General features: G+C 41.7%; 2 protein-coding genes across 24 annotated transcripts in view; one reads left to right on the forward strand and one right to left on the reverse strand.

Annotated features, from left to right (window-relative positions):
* The window catches only part of RyR (Ryanodine receptor), a 32657-nt gene extending 12975 nt beyond the window's left edge, over nt 1-19682 (reverse strand). For 9 of the 23 annotated variants that reach the window (XM_076692732.1, XM_034316016.2, XM_034316015.2 and 6 more), the window contains exons 1-30: nt 19369-19682; nt 16663-17048; nt 12537-12641; nt 11987-12085; nt 11139-11153; nt 10514-10591; nt 10359-10434; nt 10166-10278; nt 9887-10086; nt 9494-9676; nt 9249-9420; nt 8707-8876; nt 8426-8550; nt 7978-8348; nt 7568-7899; nt 6385-7493; nt 6114-6322; nt 5169-5268; nt 3873-4071; nt 3418-3791; nt 3100-3331; nt 2987-3007; nt 2737-2881; nt 2326-2621; nt 1683-2216; nt 1364-1596; nt 1183-1285; nt 954-1124; nt 660-775; nt 42-587 (exon numbers count right to left, since the gene is read on the reverse strand). In XM_076692732.1, the coding sequence (XP_076548847.1) occupies nt 42-587; nt 660-775; nt 954-1124; nt 1183-1285; nt 1364-1596; nt 1683-2216; nt 2326-2621; nt 2737-2881; nt 2987-3007; nt 3100-3331; nt 3418-3791; nt 3873-4071; nt 5169-5268; nt 6114-6322; nt 6385-7493; nt 7568-7899; nt 7978-8348; nt 8426-8550; nt 8707-8876; nt 9249-9420; nt 9494-9676; nt 9887-10086; nt 10166-10278; nt 10359-10434; nt 10514-10591; nt 11139-11153; nt 11987-12085; nt 12537-12641; nt 16663-16716 (6481 nt within the window). In that variant the 5' untranslated portion in view covers nt 16717-17048; nt 19369-19682. Of the gene's footprint in view, nt 1-41; nt 588-659; nt 776-953; nt 1125-1182; nt 1286-1363; nt 1597-1682; nt 2217-2325; nt 2622-2736; nt 2882-2986; nt 3008-3099; nt 3332-3417; nt 3792-3872; nt 4072-5168; nt 5269-5680; nt 5781-6113; nt 6323-6384; nt 7494-7567; nt 7900-7977; nt 8349-8425; nt 8551-8706; nt 8877-9248; nt 9421-9493; nt 9677-9886; nt 10087-10165; nt 10279-10358; nt 10435-10513; nt 10592-11138; nt 11154-11986; nt 12086-12536; nt 12642-16662; nt 17049-19368 lie in introns of all 23 variants that reach the window. The other 14 variants (XM_076692733.1, XM_034316018.2, XM_034316023.2 and 11 more) reach the window with 9 other exon arrangements.
* Nucleotides 14618-15919, forward strand: LOC117600491 (uncharacterized). Its single transcript, XM_034316028.2, has 2 exons — nt 14618-14778; nt 15435-15919. The coding sequence occupies exons 1-2, from the start codon at nt 14738-14740 to the stop codon at nt 15802-15804; spliced, it is 411 nt and encodes a 136-aa protein (XP_034171919.1). The 5' UTR covers nt 14618-14737; the 3' UTR covers nt 15805-15919.
* Nucleotides 19683-20373: the final 691 nt, after the last annotated feature.

Below are 20373 nucleotides of genomic sequence, written 5' to 3' on the forward strand. Positions count from 1 at the left end.
GATATTCATGAACTTCTAGAAACTTTAGGATGTAATTTTACCTTCTGGAGTTTTTCTCTGTGGTTCCGGTTCCGGTTTGGGTTCCTCTTCGAGTTCTTTAACCGCATTAATGAAGTTGAACAGCTTCTTTATGGCGCCAGGTTTCTGAACTTCTTCTATAGGCTCGTTCTCAGCATCGGCCGCCTCCTGAAGAGCGTGCAGAGACACGTAAGACATGAGATTGTTGTGGAACTCGTTCATTCGGTTTATCAGATCCTCTCCGCAAGGAATGTTGTCAGGATCGTCCGCGGATTCCATGTTTTTGAAGCTTAAAATCGCGTTCATCTGCTCGCGAGGCGGACACCTGAATTCTCTGGTCTTCTTCGCCGCTACAGCCGATGGCAGATCAGATTGTTTGATCTCGATGTAACGACGAAGTTGATCGGACTGCAGATCGCCGACAAAGTCGTGGCTGAAGCCGATTATCGATTCGACGCGATGACGAAGCTGGATGTCGTTCAGATGATGAAGAAGATAGCACATCTGTAACTTCGCTCCCTCTGCCATCTTCATATGTAGCAATCCCTTCTTGTGTTCGTCTTTACCTTCTGCAATTTTTCATCCACGCGTTGTAAATTAAATGCCGATAGCAAACGCGTTGATCAAAAGATAGTATCTACCTTTGTCAAACGTCGGGTCCCACGTTTCAGGATGAATCATGATTAGAAGCTTCATGATATCCTCGTTCCTCAGCATACCCACCAAGAGTAACCTATCGACGAGCTTCAAAAGTGGCCTGTAATGAACAACAATTATCTAAATACACGGTTTACGAAGCAATGGAAAAGTGCATCAGCAAGCAGTGCAAAGTATCCTGTTAGCATTCTTCTTCTTTCGTTCACATTATCGTTGACGAAGACATAAAGTGCGCAGAGCAGCTCAGGCGTGCACGTGCGTATCGTGATATTACATACAGGAATAGATTCTCGTTGCTGCCACCGATAGGATCTCGGTTGTGAACTTGATTCACTTCGACGGCCTCGTTCAAGGCCATCATCACGTAATCCCTCACGACGTCCAAGGGGAAATGAGGGCTGTAGAGGCTCCTTATGTTCTCGATCGTTTGATCGCTAGAAGGAATTTCCCTTGATGTCGACCATTAGTCATAGTGTTCATGTGTAACTTCGGATCGTAATTACTTACCTGATATCCGTCATTTTCATTTGAGGACGAACGGACTCGGTTTCCAGGTACCTGAGGCTGTGCTTCATTTCTTCGTCTTCGTACAAGTCCTTCAGCTCTTGACCTATTGCAGAAGAAACAATCTATTTCTTAGATCCATGAATCTTCGTTGCATTTGAATATCGTAGCTTCGAGAACGTACCTAAAGGAATAATGTATTCGTTCTTGCACACTTCCATCGTGGTCGCGTGTGACTCGAGATGCAAAGCGATTAGCAAGTCGTAGAATCCTTGTCGTAGGGGCCCGGACATGTATTCCGCTCGAATTGCGTATAGTAATTGTTTTTGATCGACGTGTTGACATAGAGCGTGGGCTGCTCTATAATTTGACTGATAACAGAGGGCCGCGTACAGTGTCAAAGTATGGGCGTGGAAGCTGTGAACATTGAACAAATCCCAGTCTTGAGAATCACTTTCAAACAGAGCACACTATACTTCGTAGAGAAAGAAACGTAATTTTACCTCAGCAGTTTGTCCATTTCTATTAGTTCCAAGATATCTATACACCTGTCCTCTTCAGGAATGTGCAAAGCTAGCATTGATATCGCATCTTCGCACAACATCGACCAACCTCTGATATCTGACAATTTCAAGGCGTGTACCTGGAGCGACTGATTGGGTACTCTAGCCCACTGATGAGGCTTCAGACATTGCACCTTCAATCTAGGTGGAAATTGTGGTATTACATGGCGTTCTGAATTTTGTAACACCGCAGCAGACAGTGGTAAGGTCGTGGAAGTTCTTCCTAGTTCGATCTGAAGGATCTCCTTGCTGGTAGCTTCAACGAAGATAGCAGGGAACAATTTCGTGTCGGGTTCCATCCGGAATTTGTGGCTGGTTTCCTTGCCCTCGCAGGTGAAGGAGACCCAACCTGTCGCTGTGTCCACGAAACAACCCACGAACATTCCTTGAGACGCACCTTTGCCGGATGCGTCCTGCGTTACCTCGTTGTATAGCTCGTCTGCTCTCACCATGTAACAACTCTGTCTATCGACCCTGAAATTCAATCATATTTTCTTCATCTATGCTCTGTCATTTGAATGACACGATACCTTCTGAATTCTAGAAGTTAATTCTAAAGATTGAACATAGCATTAGGACGTACTGTTCTACTGGACGTTCATAATCGTCGGTGATAACGACAGAGCCCTTTCTCACGCGGGACAAATTAAAGTCCTTCGTGTGCAAATGATACTGAGAAGTGACCCAACCAACGTATACGTGAGTTGGATCCTGTCCAGGAAAAATCCTCACTCCGTAGAAGTATTCGTTCATCAGTTTTAAGCATTCCGCGTCGTATATTTCGTTTCCGATCGACTCGACCCCGGATCCACTGAGAACCGACATTGCTTTTGGTGCGTTGCGTTCTGGGATCTGTGGTGGCACTACCTTCAAATCCATCTGTGGAAAACAGTGATTCATTCACTCGGTGTACTTGAATCGGCAATGACTGTATGAAATGACACAATTGGACAATGACAGACAAATAAATAAATAAAATAAGTGTTTTTATTACATTTGATATGCGAACTTGGGGAGGCCGACTACTTGCTTTGTTCATCGGTAAGGTCTTGGTGCTTTTGTCGGACACGTCGGATCGTACAGGTGGTTCGGGCGTTTTCGCTTTCGCATCAGGAGACTTCGCTTTACGCGAGAAGAACCTACAAAATTTATTTGAGAAATTATTTTGTTCACTAGATGCAAGGATTCGTTACCAAGGAAGTTTGAATCGATTTGATGGATCACGGTTGATTAATTTAACTTACGAGGCATCCTCTGTGTCTTTGCTAAGATTGTTAACAAGATTAGATATCAGAGTTTGTTCATATCGAACATAGCTTATACAAGCTTGTAGAAGAAATTAAATTGAAATACTAACCGGAATGGCGAACGCCCTCGTTTCTTCTTGTCATCCTTCACGTCGCCGTTCATGTCGCCATATCCATTCATATCGACTTCGCTGATGGCGTTCTCCATGTTTCCTTGCCGAGATCCATAAACAGATCCTTTTCTGGGTGGTCTCGCAGGTTTGTTCCTTTGCATTGGGAGCGGTGATTCCTTCATCATTTCGTCAGCCTCAACCGCATCCTCCGAGTAGTTCCTCTGTAATCCTAAAATGAACAGAATTTCAAATGGAAGGTGATCAAATTCGTTCTCATCATATCCAGACAAATTAACGTCATTAAAGAATGTCAACCTTTGATGTCGCTCATACTGAAACCAGATCTCATGATCTGCTCCATGTGGGCAGAAGGTGCGGCTTGTTGCGATTGTTCAACCTGTTCAGACAATAATCTGTTCTGTCGCATTTTAATTTCCTGCCATCTTCGTAACTTTTCGCTTTCGGACACGAAGGTCGATTGGCAGATAACTGGCAAGGATAACCGTAGAAATTCCCAGTTCGCTTTCTCCATGGTTTCAAACGTGTTATGGGAGATCTTTAAGCACGGCGGAGTGTCAGAACCAGCTGGAATTCGGGCTACATCTATCCTGGTGTCAGCCATGTCGTCTGTGTTCTCGAAGATCGGTTGATCCTTCGTGTACCAGTAGGTAACCGGTCGATTCATATTCCTGAGATGATTAAAGCGATGTTGATTCATTAATTGAACAGTGAACGCATTCAATGATATTGGCGCTTATGTATTTACGTACACGCAAAATGGCTCGTATCCTTCTTGCAAACCGCAGGTCGTGAAGAACTTCAGGGTGTTCACATCCTGACCAAAAGTTAATTTTGCCCTCTGTCCGACTCCAAGTGTGAAAGCTGGGACAAAAGAGTCCCCTTGCACGTCCGCGAACGATGTTTCGCCACCGAGTGCATCCATTAACAATTCTCCATTCAGAGAAAAGCCTGGATAATGAAGTTTATTGTAAATACTACTAGCAAAAGAACGATTCATCGGATAAAGATATACTTTCAATACTGCAAACATTAATTTCGACAAGGCTGGTGATTATTTAAGTTAGGAATCTGGAAACTCAGTGACGAGATACTGAAGCATTGTACAATTAACTAACGAGCAACAATCTTGAATACATATAAATATAATACAATTATATACAATTATGCAAAAGCAGGCGCGAAAATCATTTCAGTGAAACGTTATGCATGCATACAGTAGTGACAGAAAGTGGTGTGAAATATTAGAACACAAACGTAAGGTGAAATTGTTTCTAGGAATTATAATAAAAAAAAAAATTAATGAATAAAATTTATAGGAAAGTTGTGACGAAGAAATAGAAATAGAAAGGTGTAAATACATTGCGAAGGCGCGTTCCCTCAAAACCATCCATTGTTATTTGTAGTAAATTTCTGAATAATCTTGCAGTAATTTGGAATCATATTTAATTAATGATTAATAAATATGAATTAGATGAAATGTGAAAGCATCTGACAGCACAACACTGAGTAGAATACTGGATACGAAAAAAACAAAAGAAAATATACAATAGACAGACATGATACCACTGCGATTTTATTAAAAAACACCATGATATGTAGGTTGATTGTGCGACGAGACTTCAACAAATATGTACATGAAAGCGTTGCTGCGATGATATGACAGAGAGAGAAAGAGAATAATTTACAACAGCGAATACTTGCTCGTTTTGCAAAAGCGATTATCAGAAGTAGATTCACTTCTCTTGCAAAATTTGGATGATCAAGCAAAACAACACTCGCATCGGCTGTACAAATTATGACGCGACGATTAATGTCGTAAATTACATTTTTCGGGTAAACTGAAAACGAATTCGTGAAAAAAAAAGAAATATCAAAATTCCGGTTTTATTCAATTATAAAATATGGTTGATATGGAATCTTTACGTGCATATTCGTGTTTGCAATTTCTGTATCCAGTAATCTATCTCTTGGATCAAATTCTATGTGTACGTAATAGCTTGTAATTAAATGGCAGCTGAAGCGTTCGTTTAAAGATTCCGTCTTACTAATCGTTCGGTCAATTAGATCCAGGAAAACCCCGACAACGTCTCCAACCTGCCATTGTTTGCCAAATGTCTCGGCTGTGCCCGAGTATACTTTTTCCTCCTTTAAAATAAAATTTCACCAATTCAACATACTTTGCTCGTGATTCTACGCGATCCATGGTAACTATCTAACGATACAAAGTCCTTCGTGAGTGGATGATACTTCAGATACGAACAAAGGGTAGTAACGAAAGATCTGTATTTGCTTTTCTTTTTTTACACTGTACAATTTTCTTGCGATAAATGATCCCGTCGCGATCGAGAAAAAAGGTCAAGCCACACCTTTTCAGTGAAATTTCCATCGATTTCGTTCGACCTTGGTACAAGGAAACGCAGAGAACAAAAGAAAAGAAACAACCAAGTCAACATGAAAAGGAACATATAGAGACAAAGACAACAGTAGCGACGAGAAAACTCAAAGAAAGTATAGTGGACCTATTATAGATCGGCTATTGGAAAATCTTGACTCTTACTGATCGTTCGGTCTGCGACGTCAATGAAACATCCAACTATATCGCCCACTTGATATCTGTGACCAAATGGCTCGTGGCTACCGGCGTGTACTTTAGTTACCTGACATTTACGATGGGTATCAATTATTTCGGCCCTTTTACATTCGACAGGGGCGCAATTTAAAATCAATTCAAGGACATTACACGTTTAATCAAAATGCCATAAGGTCTTATGAAGTAATTCAAATTAATTACTTAAAAATAACGTGATACAGTGGTATAGCATTTTGATTAAGAGACGTTTCTACCTTACCATCATCAGTACAGTCGACTGTAAAGTACCATACAATTTGTCTGAAATAGATGATTTATTCCACGCAACTCGTTTCTCAAAATTCTCATTCATCTTCACGTTCAAAAGATTAAAATGCTAAAATGCTCGATGGTCACTTACGTTGTAACCATCGAATGCCCATGTGCTCTCGTCGCTTCCCAGCATACTTCCGGGCATACAATCCGCTTTCGCCCATCCAACTCGCATGGGACCAGCAGTGAGTACCTCGAATTCGAAGTACCATTTTCCACTGCTGACTGCGTAATGTTTCTCAACGCGATAAGTCCTGAAGTATAATTGTCGTAGTCTGCTCGCCTCCAGTAGTAAAGCTACAAGATAGATTCAATGATTAATTTGATTAATTTCAGTTATATAATGATTCGACATTTACCTTCGTGTTGTTCTCCAGTTGGGGGCTCCAACATGTACCCATACACCAAAAGTGTCCTCACTGTTTCGCTTGCTGTATCACGATTAGCTTTCTTGATAGCTTCATCAACCTTTGGATAAGGTACCAAATGTGGACTTCGTCTCATCTCGGAATCCTCGTTCAGTCCATAGGTCCAACCTTGACTGATCCTCTCCTTAGCCCACAAATTGTGAGTGTTCTCTGCCAATTGATCCACGAGCTCCTCCATCTTGGGGGTGAGTGTGATGGCGCTAAGATCGAGAGGCGCCGGTTTGTATCCGCTGCTCTGTAGGAACGGTTCGTTAGGCAGCCTCAAGGTTTTGATTCTAGACGGTGGTTTGTCCATGGTGATGTAATAACCGAGTGCCAAAATAGTTTTCAACGTCTGCACAGCCAGCTGGGTGTCGTAACGTTTCTCTGCAGCTGGCAGTCGTTCGAACTGAACGATACACGGATGAATCTTCCTCATATCGTCTCTGTGTTCACCGAAGATCCAGCCAGCCTCGATCTTGTTCATCGCCCACATCTCATGAATGTTCTCAGCTAATTTGTCCCTGATTTGTTCAACGTAAGATGGTAGATTGATCATCGATGTGTCAACGGGCGCAGGAACAAAAGCAGTGTCATCTTCGACCAGCCATGGTCCTGCTAACACCACCTTGTTCATGTTGCCAAAGTAGAAGCAGGGGTCTAGAGACAAAATCTGATGAGGTAGCAGGCTTTCTACCAAGGGTGAGAATTCTTCAGGTGGTTGAAACTTGAGTCGACCGTGATCACCACCTAAAAGGAATCTGCAGGACAATTTAGAAGAACAGCTGATCGCAGGGAAGAACATGCCATCCAGGTTGAAGTTTCTGAAGGATCCCATGATGGGTGCACCGTTGAAAGTAAAAGTTATGATGGGTACTGTTAAATCCAACGCACAACCGATCACGTCGCTCTTTCTGATGTACGGTTCATTGGCCTCCTGAACCACTTGGGTCCTTCTGCCACCTGTCCACAAAAACCCACCGTCGAAACCGAACGAATAGAGGTCGTCGCCAACGCCGTTTCCTCCCCATTTCTCACCACCACCAGGGTATGGCATATACCTATCCAAGAAAGACACAATTAAATTAGAAAATTGATTACTCGTTTTGAAGAAGAGTATTACGAGTCGTCGTACCCCGAGGTGTTCGCCCAACCGATCCTCAAGTGAGGCATCATGTGTGTCGTTTGCTCGATGTGATCGACGGTAACTTCGAAGTACCATTTCTGATAAAGGGCAGAACCTTCGACTCTACCGACGAATATATTCGGCCTGATACTGGCGACGTGATCGACCAGCTGTGTTTGAAGCAGAAGATTCTTCCCAGGTAGCAAGAAGTCGCAGATGTTGTTTTGCGACGAACGAACTGCCACGCCATTACCCACGCAAAGTGAGCAGAGGACGTCCAAGACTTTTGGGTCCCTCCCGTGTTTCTCAAGCAAGGAGATGATGACTTTAATGTGTTCGTCCTAGAAAGACAAAGCATATCAATAAGAATATTTTTTTTAAATGAAATTTCGAAGAACTTCGAATATTAGTATGCTCACTCTCATCATGTTTAAAGCTTCAGGCGAGTCGATAAGTACACAGTGAAGCACATCCAACATTCCGGTGCCCTCGCTGGAAGCTTGCGAACCCAATCGACTAAACAGCCAGTTCAGTCGATTGCTGTTAGCGAATTGCGCGCAGTTGGTGTGGTTTCCTTTGATGATAGCTGCCAATAATTGATACAAGTATCCGGATATTTGGTCCCATGCTTGACCGCTCTCGTCCCCCGAAAGCGCCACCAGAAAACCTTGCGACGTGATGACGTTAATCTTGTCGATGGCCTCCAGGATCAGATTCAGTATGCCTTCCTCTTGGAACAGATCCTGACGATTTCTCAGAGCACGAAATCTGTTTTGTTTTTCCTCGTGTTCTGGAACATAGGTATCAGGCGTTCATTAATTAAACGTTCATTTGTTCTACATCGAACAGTTTGAACGAGTTGCTTACCCATGTCGTCTTCAGGCTGAGCAAAATAATTAATCAAGTCTTCCAGACACATCACCATTTCGTTCAGATTCACATTTTGGAAGAACATAGACGCTCTTCTATCTACTTGCAGCGTCTCTAGGCCTCTAAAACATATTCGGTCCTTTTAGCGATCTGCTTGTCCACGTTAATTTATCATTCGGTTTGTAACGGCTCTGTACGGTTCCATCCAAGCCTCTACCATTTTTAATCCCATATTTTAATGTGAACGAATCCGTTAGGATTTATTGATAGACACTCACGTGATGAACTGGGTGAACAAGCTGCTACACTTTCGGATCACACGAGCCGTACGAGATTCTTCCTCTTGAGAACGAGAGAAGTCCAAACCGTCGTCCATTTTTCCTTCCTCGTGCAGGACCGCTTGTTTCTCTTCTACTTTACCCACGCCCTTTTTCTTCGTCTCGTACGACTACGTGAACGTTAAGATAAAATTTGATAAATTATGAACCTTACAATCTTTGTCATTTCAACGATAACTCATAGGTACCATTTTAGCGACTACGTAAACGAAGCCTACTGATAGATTTGCATTTGAGAGGTCAGCAAAATTACTAATTTCCAAATTGCAATTATTACACTACATAGAAATGGAATAGAATGATAAATTAGAAAGCTACTTATCAGAGCCACGAATACCTGATATTTGTGTGTCTTCTAAACACGAGCCAGTAATTTGTAAATTGTCAAATTTGCAACAAAACATTTTGAAATAAATTTCTCGTTCCCACGTTGAAGTATCGAATACAAAATGAATGAATTACAAAGGTATCTTCATATTCACCTTGTACGAGACCCAGAGACAAGTAGTGGCATGTTGCATAATAACAGTCGAGTCACCGTATTTGATGATCGGCATACCGATAACTTCGAGATCCTTGTCCTCAAGAATGATCTTCTGGTCATCTTTTTCTTGTCGTAACCAGAACGTCGACGTCTCTATCGTCCCCTCGTTCCTTTAAATTCATTACGTCAAATTATTGTCACGTTCGACGCGACCTTTGAACTTTCCTAACAACAAGTGCTCACCTATCGACCAGGTAGAGTTCATTGTTTTCTTTCACCCCAAGGTAACGTCCCGTGGTCAAGTGTCTGATCCTCATCGGATGCAACCAATTGATGAATCCACCTGCCCATTTCGTTCTAGCTAATTCCAGCCTCCATAATGAACGTGCCTGGCTCATTACACTGCCACCCTCGTAGATCACTATACTGTAAACAGCGTATTAAATACCTGAAGCCCTTGCTGAGCCATTCGAGCTCATACTAATCGAATTATCGGTAAAAACGATTATTTCTTTACTGGAGGGAAGTGACTCATGATTTTCGCACGGTTTAAAAGAAAATCCCTTAAAAAGATAGGAAAGAAGGAGGTTTGAATTTTTACGGTCAGAGGGTTAAAATGATCGAGGTAAAATTTACTTTTGACTTGGCGCCGTACTCCACGTAGACGGTATTGTGAGGCATTCGTCGCCGCCGTGGAAAAATCGGAGCACATCACCACCGAACACGTAACCGACATATTTCATTCGACTAATTCCAGTACCGTACGGTTGAACCGACCAATGTGTCACGTGAAACGAGGCGTTCACCACCGATAAATCGTTCTCTTTCGTGGTGTGCTGAAGAAACATCGACACGTCGATCGATTAGCAAAGTGATATCCAATTATTGTTTACGTCAACCAGAAAATATGCTTACCAAATATCTTTCAGTAGCTACAGATACTAAAATAAGATCATCACCGACTCGAACCTTCTCACCCTCGGATCTCTGTTTCGATGCCGGATGCACCGTCCACCAACAAGCCTCCCCTAACAAATTTATCGTACACGTGAAATCATCGCAGTCAATTGGGGATTAGTTCTAATTAAATTGTATCTCATCGTCAAACCTTGAGAATGCTGTTGTAGACCCACGTCGAAAGCCAACTTGTCGTTGGAAGAGCTGGTCGATAAACAAGCCAAATACTGTGAGGGGGTGCAACGAGTTATTCGGGCTTGTAGAAACACGTTGATAGACATTTTTAAATAAAAGCTAATTACTTACCATATCGCTGTTCTGATGCCTCAACAGAATAGCGTTACCGTATAACAACGTTCTGTGCCCGGATCCAGTGCCCTTTCCCTAAAATCATGAACAGACGTTGTAGAAAAATTATGACGGGTCTATATTAGGCCTGACGTACTTGTACATCTAAAACCGATTAAGACGAAAGATAAATAAAACAAGGTGAACAAGCATACCGATAAGAGGAGGCCATAAACTACGATTGCCAACGAATATACATATAATGACAGACGGATGTTGCATGCTCGTATGTTCGTTCACAAAGATTTAACGTATAAAACGAACGTGTTACTCGTTAATTTTGGGTGTGCAACTGTGTATCTGGGTACCCGTTTTCAATTAAAATTATTACTGCTACTACGATCCTGTGACCAGGCAATTGAAGCTTCAATGTGTACCCAGATACTCGGTTACCCTCGCAGGGGGTTAATTGAACGAAGTGGTGGTGTCATACAAATACAAGCAAGTGTGTGTCAATTAGAGTAAAAAGCGCAACAGAACAGAAACATAGTAAAGAAATAAAGAAGAATGGAGAGCAAACGAAGTTACCCCAGAAGCATGAACATAAACGGTGTCCTGAAGTGATAACGAAAGGTATACTTACTACATTTTCTTGCTGCTGGAAACAGAAACATAAGAGTTGTAAATCTTCTTCTTGCGAAACACGAATACGTAGAGTAGAGTAGAGTAGAGTAGAGTAGAGTAGAGTAGAGTAGAGTAGAGTAGAGAGAGAAGATAGAATGATAGTGAAATGACAAACACGTCTACGATGTCTTTCGAGAATAGGTCGAGTGTGATACATAGATGATTTTTGGTTTGCGACGCTTTAATGCGCAACCAAAAAAAGAAAAAGAACGAAAATCGGACAACATAAGGGGACGAAGACAATAACGAATAAACGAAAAGACAATTTGCTTGATTTTGTTACACGACTACATGGACGCATGCCACAATTATTTGGACAAAGGTGCGTGCGGATGCATTCAGAAAATTCTTTCTTTCTGTATCTTTATCTCCATAGAAAAAACGTAAAACTGTTCAGCAGCGAACAGATAGGTGAAAAACCGCGAGTATCTACTTTCTAAGTGCATCGTTCAGTTTTAGTGGATACACGTTTGTATGTACAAAGAAAAAGAGGACAGCTTTTGTGCATTCGGTACATGAAAACAGACAAACTTTATGGCCCACTCGTATGCAGTCGAACGATCGATTCACGCACGATGCAGAGGAGAAGAGTCTGATCCGTAACGCGTTAACGAAAATACTGTGATTGTGTTAAAAAAATACATGTAAAATAAGACGAGAACGTTTGCACAGGAAAAAAAGCACGCAGTATCGATAGACAAAAAGAGTCGTAGAATCGTTTCACGAAGCTTTCCTTTACCGATGTTAACGTGGAGTTCGATGAGAATATTTTGTACGATGTAAATTAATAAAGGGATGGTACGTTACCGTCTCGGAACCAGCAGCAGTAACCAATTCCTGCAAAGCTCTCACCGAGAGAGCCTGTTCTATTACGAATACGCATTGCGACAGATCCGGTGGAATATTCTACAACCGCAAGCAAAAGTTCGAAATTAAAATTACTTCTTCTAGTGAACTTTGCAACTTTTCTATTTGTTTGCTTTAACAGTTTGACTCTAACCTATACACAGGTGACACAGAAATTTTCACAAAGATCAGTTATTCCTTTTATAAGAAACTATCTAATTATAAATTGCTCTACAAAGTACTTTAAAAGTACCTATAGTTAACTGCGGAATACATTACTGTTCAGTGAAGGCTTCAATTCATTTAACGTGCCACTCAAAGTGCTAATTTTCTGTAGGCAAATTGGGTCGTTTCATTGTTTTAAAGCTTCTAAAAAATCAGAAAAAAAATGTTGATCTACTTATGAAAGTTTCTGTATATTATACAAATTCAAGACTTTTGTCGATAAAAATGAAAATTCAGAGAAAAGTAAATTATAAATATGTTCCCTAAATTATTTGGGAGGGAATACCTTGTCTGCGATGTTTTCGAGAAAGCAGTGTCGATTACCAAAACCCTCGGCCGCGAGGCAAACTCTTTCACCAGTTGCTGTGCAGGATAGACACACCATATCCTCCTACAAATTCAATTTCAAGCTTCAGTTTCTTCTTTGCATTACAATTTCTTCTGTTCCCCAGAACAGCTGATCAGTCTCAGATTTTTCATAAAACGAAGGATAGGAGGTGTGAGATGAGGTTACAATGAAAAAATGTTTCATTGATGCGTTGGAAACACGAGGACCTTCGCGAAACGTTGAAATACGACATGAGCCAAAGAGCAGATGTTACGCACGCTGCCAGAACCGATTTGGATCGTCTGAGGAATGCTTGAACCATGTTCACACAAGCATACCAGGAAACGCTTTCGAACATTTCGTACAAGCTATTGTTTTTACTACGCAGAAGTTGAGTATTACTTAAGAGACAATTTAAAACTTCGGCCATGGATGAGTCATCTCCCTTTCGTGTTCGTAATCGCGCGATTGTTCGAAATAATATCTCAACCTGTTAACCAAGCGATTATTCAACAATCTGTAGGAATCTAAATGATAATTTAACTTTGATTTGTTTCGTCATGTCGTTGATATAATCTGGTACAAAAAGGTTAACGCGATTACACGATCGTGTAAGTGTGATTAGAATCGACGGAGAACGGCGTAACGTAACAAGGTTATTTCTATCGCTGCTACCTGTCGTGTCGCGTATCGCTCGAAATTCCGTGTCATTTTTCTTAATTTACAATTCACGCCAGCATCGCGAAACGACCGTTCTGTTCTATTATTTTTGCATACTTGTCGCGTTGCATGCGTGTCCCTTCCTAAATGCACGCCTGACGTATAAGTAGCGCACTGTTCGACGCTGAATTAACATAACATGGTACCGGGTTGTACGAAAATGTATCTGTGTGCCATTTACGTTTGCATTACTGTCACACCAAAACATCTAGGAAAATTACTTAATTAGAAACTCTAATAACTGTCGACTCTCTCGATCGAGTATAACATGCTATACATATTCTTATGCGCCATGCTACATTTGTTGCTTGATTTTATAATTAGATGTCTTTATAAATGTCATTTGTAACAGATTAATCAATCGCACGCAAAGTTACTGTTTCATGTTGCATAAGCTTCTTAACACTTTCGCTACTGCTGACACGTACCTCGCGTTCCATTAATTGTTTTAATAATACCGGTTGCCAAAATGTGTATTAACTTTTTCATCGTCGTGACTTTCGTACATGAATTTTTCTATCATTATTCTTATCATATTAAATGGTACTTCGCGATGGGTAAAACCAGAAGCCTTGATTAAAAAAATCATAGAGTTGTCCAAGTGTTAAAAGAGAAATCTAACATCAGCTCGTGTCACCAATTACAAAACACCCTTTAGCAACGATAATGGCAGTTTCCTTGCATTCGCGATTACCTGTAAGCACTCGCGAGCTCGCAACGCTGTTGAGTTAAAAGGCTGCTTTTCGACATGAAATCTTTAATAAAGAACCGTTCCTATACAGGCTAGTATTGATCATACGAGACAATGCAACGTCGATCGCTAAAATTAACTGCCATCACGCTCATTAAAGAAGAACGACGAGAAGCAACGTGGCAAGGAAACACGACGCGCCTCATCCGAATGAGCAATTAATTGTTATTTTTAATTACCGTCTTCGTAATGCTCGCTGCTCGAGTGAAACGAGTGCAAGTGCTACACGAAAGTGGAGGGTAATTTTGAGTGGCGTCGCACGATGCCAACGGTTGTTGACTTAATTAATGATCATTATAGAGCAGCGAACCATCGACACAATTTCTCTACCCCTTCTTTATCTTCCTCGAGGTGTTTTGCCTAAGTTCGTACACTCGAATATCTTTGTAGTCGAACTGGAAACAGTTACATCTACTAATGGCCTTTGATACGCGAGCTTTTGAGATTAAAAGTGGTGCAGTTGGAACAATTGGAAAATTATTTTATTTTCGCGTCGTTTATTCTTAAGGACTGAAATTTGATGTATTCGTATCGATGTTGATTCCAATCGACGTAACGAGAATTTTCTATCAAGTGAAGTTGATCGAGGAAAACTTCAAATGTTTTCCGCCATTTAGGCAATCTAAATTTCAGACATATACATTAAATTTTCAAGTGAAACCCATCCTCAAATCACAGCCACTGGATTATGGAAAAAACATACGGTTATGAAAACTTCAACGAAGACAGGTGAGGTTTATGAAATCCGATAACCATTGTTCTTAAATGTCACACGAAAACGTAACATTGTCGTAGCAGACCAAAGCGACCGCTTAACTTTTAATCAAATCGCTTTGGATCGAAGTCTATCGAGTCACGACTTCGTGAACAACGAATCGACGTGTGCCATATGGTTGAGTTTAACCCTGCATAATCGATTCGTGGCCCACTGGTCATCTCTCTAGGGAACACCTGACGTACAAGCACGTTGTATATTTTTTCTCTTAACATTTTGCATTCCGTCTAAGAACAGCAGGAAATTCGAGAAAGGATCGATAGAGCATAATTTTTCCAAGTCACGAATGGAGTTTATGCTGGTTTAACACCTTGTAACCGAAAGTACGAACAGAGATACATGATATCGTGTAATTTCATTAACGTGTAATTTTCTTTGTCACTCTTCGTGATTGTTGTTTATTGCTGAGGTATTTCTTCGTGGCACAATAATTTTCTCGGAGACCTTGGAGTTTTTACCATTCTTTTCTTAGAATAAAAAAATATACTCCTCAAAAAGCTTTCCTACCCTTGGTTACAAATTAGTTTTTTTGAACTATCTCCTTAAGAATAATAAGCATCTAACTTCTTAACAATTTTAAGTTTTACGAATTCATAATTTGACACTTTAGCAAACAAATGCCACAGGATACTCAACAGGAAGTTAGCCCCGGAATGGACGTTGAAGTGAGCGAAAAATGCCGTCCGAAATTCAGAGGGTGCGGACCCCGAAGGAGAAGGAGGAGGAAGAGAAGTCGCAAGAGGAAGAAGTGCATCTGCAAGCCCAAACGAAGACGTAAAAGACGATTGGTTCTGTCGTCTAATCCTTTCATCATCTTTTACTTAGAAATGTGGTTCAAAAGCCACGGGAAACGCGTAACGGAAGTGGCTCGAGAAGCAGGCAAGAAATGGTGCGCGCTAAGTGAATGCGACAAAGAGAAATATATCAAAATCGCAGAGAGAGTGAAACGACGACGTTCGAGGCACGGAAGAAAGTGTTAACAAGTCCTGTATTTATCTTGAAACGATAGAAACATCAAAGAAAATTCAAAGGTCACAGTTCTGAAACCTTCGTCCTGTACGATCATGTATCTCCCTTTTTATTTAAGCGGTAAACAAATTTGTATTTCATCGAGGAAAATATAGACGGTTCTGTTGTTAGCAGAACAATGAGGAAAGGAAAAAAAAATCGATGGACACACGCGTGTGTCAGCTTGTAAACGATTCCGGTAAGAGGACTGCGTGCATCATAGATGTATTTTTATTAGGGGGTAGGTATGGAAGAGTCGCGAGCATCGAGCGCGTGCAGCTTACGGAAGCTCAAGGCTACTGTTACCCTCTCGGTCACTATGCTACCCGCTTGATCCTTGCGGGTCGGGAACGAGGTCAAGGTCGTTCGGCGGGAGAACTTTAAGTGCTTCCACGATTCATTGAATTCCTCTACCCCTTGTTACTCGTCCTTTGCTACGGAAAATCGCGATTTCATGCAAGACTACGAGTCTTACAGGCGACGATGACGACATCACCGTAAACATTCCCGTCACAAACATCGATTAAAAGATGGATTTATTCGATCGTGTTAAACTTGAACTATATTTTCATACGGGCTTAGATGGGCTTGTTATCAGATAACTTTGATTATCCTTCTTATGAAAGGCCCGCGCTTTTCGACGCTCCCACGTGATAGAGCGAGCTTGTATGCGCGCGACGAAACTATCTCACGATTTCCACTTTATTTAGTATTCATAGAGTTCTGGTAATCCTCGACGGATCAGCGTTCATAGGGAATCCAACTGCGCAGCAGAAGATGCCTTCTGGAATATCAATAAATGATAAGGGTAGATTTCAATCGAGACTCACCGTGCGAAGGAATGATACGTCATCCTGCTCGGATCCACCCTCACTGTCAGCCATGCCGTCGGTACGTTTTCACGTAACCTCGACGAGCTCGTTCACCACCTTCCTCTTGCAATTTTCTCTTCTGATCTTTGCCCCTGTTCTCGCGTTACTCCTCGACCAAGCCAGCCTCGTAGTCAATGGGGTCGCGGATGGTCACACACAGTCACGATTCAACATGTTTCTCCCTCCGGTGACACTGTTAGCCCCGTGCAAAACCACGAGCACAACTACGACGACGACGACGACGACGACGACCACGGGGTGCCGACGACGTCCTAACCTCCGGTGGTGCAGCAATGATCAACCACTACTACTTGCTGGTGGTTGCCTCGCGCCCTCGACAGACCCTGCGCAAGCGCACCTTTACTTCAATCAAATTCCGCATGCTCGAAATTCCGTCGTTACGGACGCGATACGCTCCGACCACCCCCTTCTGCATTGTTTTTATTACGATACTGGTAATTAAGCGATTCTGGTCACTTCGGTTACTCCGAATTGCTTCGCGTGATATTAGGATCTTAGAAATTTTGGGGTGGGACAAAATCTCGTATAGTTTGAAGAACGATCAATCAGAAAATGGGGTAGTAATATCAAATTCATTTGATGCGCATTTACGCGCGACCTACCCCGTTACACGATGTGTTTTTTTACTATGCCGAAGGATCGAACGATTCCAATTGTTTGTGCGCTTCGAATTGCGCCAAATAACGGCAGGACCTTGGAGAATCTGGGCTAGGGTGAAATCTCAAGAAGATCGATGAGTTCGGAGATGACATGGCAGCATCGAAATTGAAAGAGCACTTTCATCACTTTTACGACGATCTCCGTTTCACGATATATTTTTAGTCCAATTACACGTTCTTACTCTTACGTTGCATCTACGCTTAGAAGTAAAAATCATCTTGAGAAACTTCCCAGGTAGAGAAGTTTGAAGATTTCAAGGTTCCCGACAACTTTCAAATAAAGAAATTAAAAAATGTGAAATATCTAATATTTCTCATATTTTCAGTAATGAATTGAATCACTATGAACGATTTCAAGAGTTCTCAAAACAATTATAATATTTCACCACTTTGAATGATATCCAGTATTGTTCGAAGCGTTTCGAGCATCGATTACGGGATGCTGTGAAAGAAATAAAGAACTTGTTCCAATGGAAAAGAACAATCTGTTTAAATCTTGCCGTAATTTAGCTGAACGCGAAATTGAGAAAAGTAATTACGGTGACCTAGAATCGTGAACGTTCCTCGTGTGTTTCGAAACGTTTGATAGAAATCACGATAGAAATCGGATTCCCGATTGCATCGTATAAACAAGGCAAAATTGCTACCAGGTACAAAATTAACATGGCCAATGCGATTATTGTTAGCGATCGTTTACGAAGCATTTATCGGTTTTCCTATTTCCGTAACAATTGTCGCGATGCGTGAACGTGCGTCAATTAAAGTGAGAAAGCCTCGAGAGCTTGGAAACTCGTATATTTAGATGTACAATCCAACGCTCGATGGGTTTAAGTAAAAATAGTTCCGAGCAGCCGGTCATCTCCCACGTTACTTCCGGAGTAATTTAACTCGTTAAAACACGACTCAATGAACTAGTTATTTCTTAGCCGCGATTTAAGTTGGAGAAGTACGTTCTAACGAGTGCAAGGAGACAATTGTTCTCTTTAACATTCGACACAAGTAGTTCATTTCGATCGATATTCAAGAATGAATGCCGTTCGAGCGTTAATCGACTAATTAAATAATATCGTTGTCAACGTAAACTTTCGTCGACGTGAACAAACGCACACCGAGCCGGACCTATTTCATTCTGGTATCTATTTCCAGCAACGGGGCAGAAATAGATGCATTTACCACCCGACGAAGTCGTCGTGTGCGCTTGGCCGTGCTTCTACTAGAATTAGAAACTGTAACGCGTTAATCGAAGGTTAAGGATATCGAGGATTTTTGATAAATCGGAACCGACTCGTGAGACTTCGAGCCTAGACGAAGTCGTACGGTCGATTGGATGGATACGCGACTGGCAACTGATCAACGGTCAAATATTTCCTCTGACAATTCTCACGGGCAGAAGCGAGAAAATACACTTTGTCATTGGGACGAAGTCGCGTGAATATGTTCGTTTCGGAACGAGGATTTCGCAATTTTGCAAAACTCGCTGCCAGAATACACTGACAAGTCCGTGGAGAATCGTAAACGCGAACGGAGATGTACTTATTATCGTTGGATCGATCTGCACGATCGAATAACGTTGCACTTCTGGGTCAAAATGCTTGAGACGGGTTCGTAATCAACACGTTGATTGCCATAGTAAAAATAGTCGTGTATATAAAAAAAGTAACATTACTTTTGCAATGTACATGTGTACGTTTCAAGAGATACATTAAGAATTCAATGTTTTAATCTTTATTATTCAATTGGCAATTTAATTATGGTGGTCATTTAGAATCTTCTTTCCTTTTTAATTACTTGATTTAATTAAAACATGGTAATCAACGCGTTAACTACCACAAACTTTCGAGAAACCTCCCTGCAGAGCGTATCGCGCCCACCCGTACGCTCGAACGCGCACACACACTCTCGCGTACGTATCGTATGCAAATGCATCGAGGTCGATTGGTCTCCCGAGTGTCCGCAATGCAACCGGTAACACACACTGCATTACCTTCGAACTTCACAAGTTTTCAGTCACTTCTTTGCTTCACTATCTTGTGACCAGAAAAAAAAAATCGTGTCGAAGGAAACGAACTGGATTTGAAATTCACCTCGTATAGAAAAAGAAACTTTTCTTCACTGCGCGTACACGTTGCACACACTCTTCGAATTTGATTTACGGGATCGAGTTGGATCGAACGAGAGGGGTCGTATCAGCCCTTCGGGGTGGCTGGATCCTCCGGTTCTTCGTCGACGGTCGGGCCCCTCCGACGAAAGTCGTATCGAGGCTCGAGCGGTTCTGAGCGGAATGGAACGAGCGAGCGAGCGGCTCTACGCGGCTATTTTCAGCCTCGAGCCGAGCCCGCGTTGGCTCTCCTCACGCGACCAGTCGCTTTTTCTCCGCGATGTACGCAAAACGCGTCGTTAATGTACCCTCGCGGAATTGTCAGAAAGTGACAGAACGATTTCAGAACGTAGAGAATTTCACTCCGTAAGGGGGTTAAAATCACCCTTCGATGGAATGTAATATCATTTGGAATAACGTTATACACCCAAGTAGTAGATCTTTTAATTACCTATGCAGTTATTTATTTTGCAAAATAAATCCTTTGCGTCAGAGTGTATAATACAAACGGGGGATGATGTAGATTTTCCTAGAAAGTTGATTTGCCTGCTCAAGACATTGAATATTCTCACAATTGGGTCAAAGTTGAAACGGGAAGCTAATGAGAATCTGAGTAGCGATGGATATTCGAAACTGCCATTTGCTAGTGTTTAAGTAGTTCAAGCACACTCGAGCCCTTAATCTTTTTCAATTTTATTTGAAAATTCTGATAGAGGTTCATTTATTTGTTTAATTTCTTTGTATCGAACAAATGGGCACAAGCTGAAGTTACATTCTCAGGTTTCATCGAACATGGTTTATAGCTTCATTATTCGCCCGCTGCTACTACCGTTTGCCAAATTCTTCTATGCCAGGTTGCAAATTTAGTTGAAGCATTCAAGGAAAACCAGT

The sequence above is a fragment of the Osmia lignaria genome, chromosome 15 (assembly GCF_051020975.1).
Source record: "Osmia lignaria lignaria isolate PbOS001 chromosome 15, iyOsmLign1, whole genome shotgun sequence".
Classification (NCBI taxonomy): Eukaryota; Metazoa; Arthropoda; class Insecta; order Hymenoptera; family Megachilidae; genus Osmia; species Osmia lignaria.

Coding starts and splice junctions, on each gene's coding strand:
- LOC117600491 (XM_034316028.2), top strand. CDS start 14,738: ATGGAAAAAACATACGGTTATGAAAACTTCAACGAAGACAG. Junction 14,779..15,434: donor GAAAACTTCAACGAAGACAG/GTGAGGTTTATG, acceptor TTGACACTTTAG/CAAACAAATGCCACAGGATA.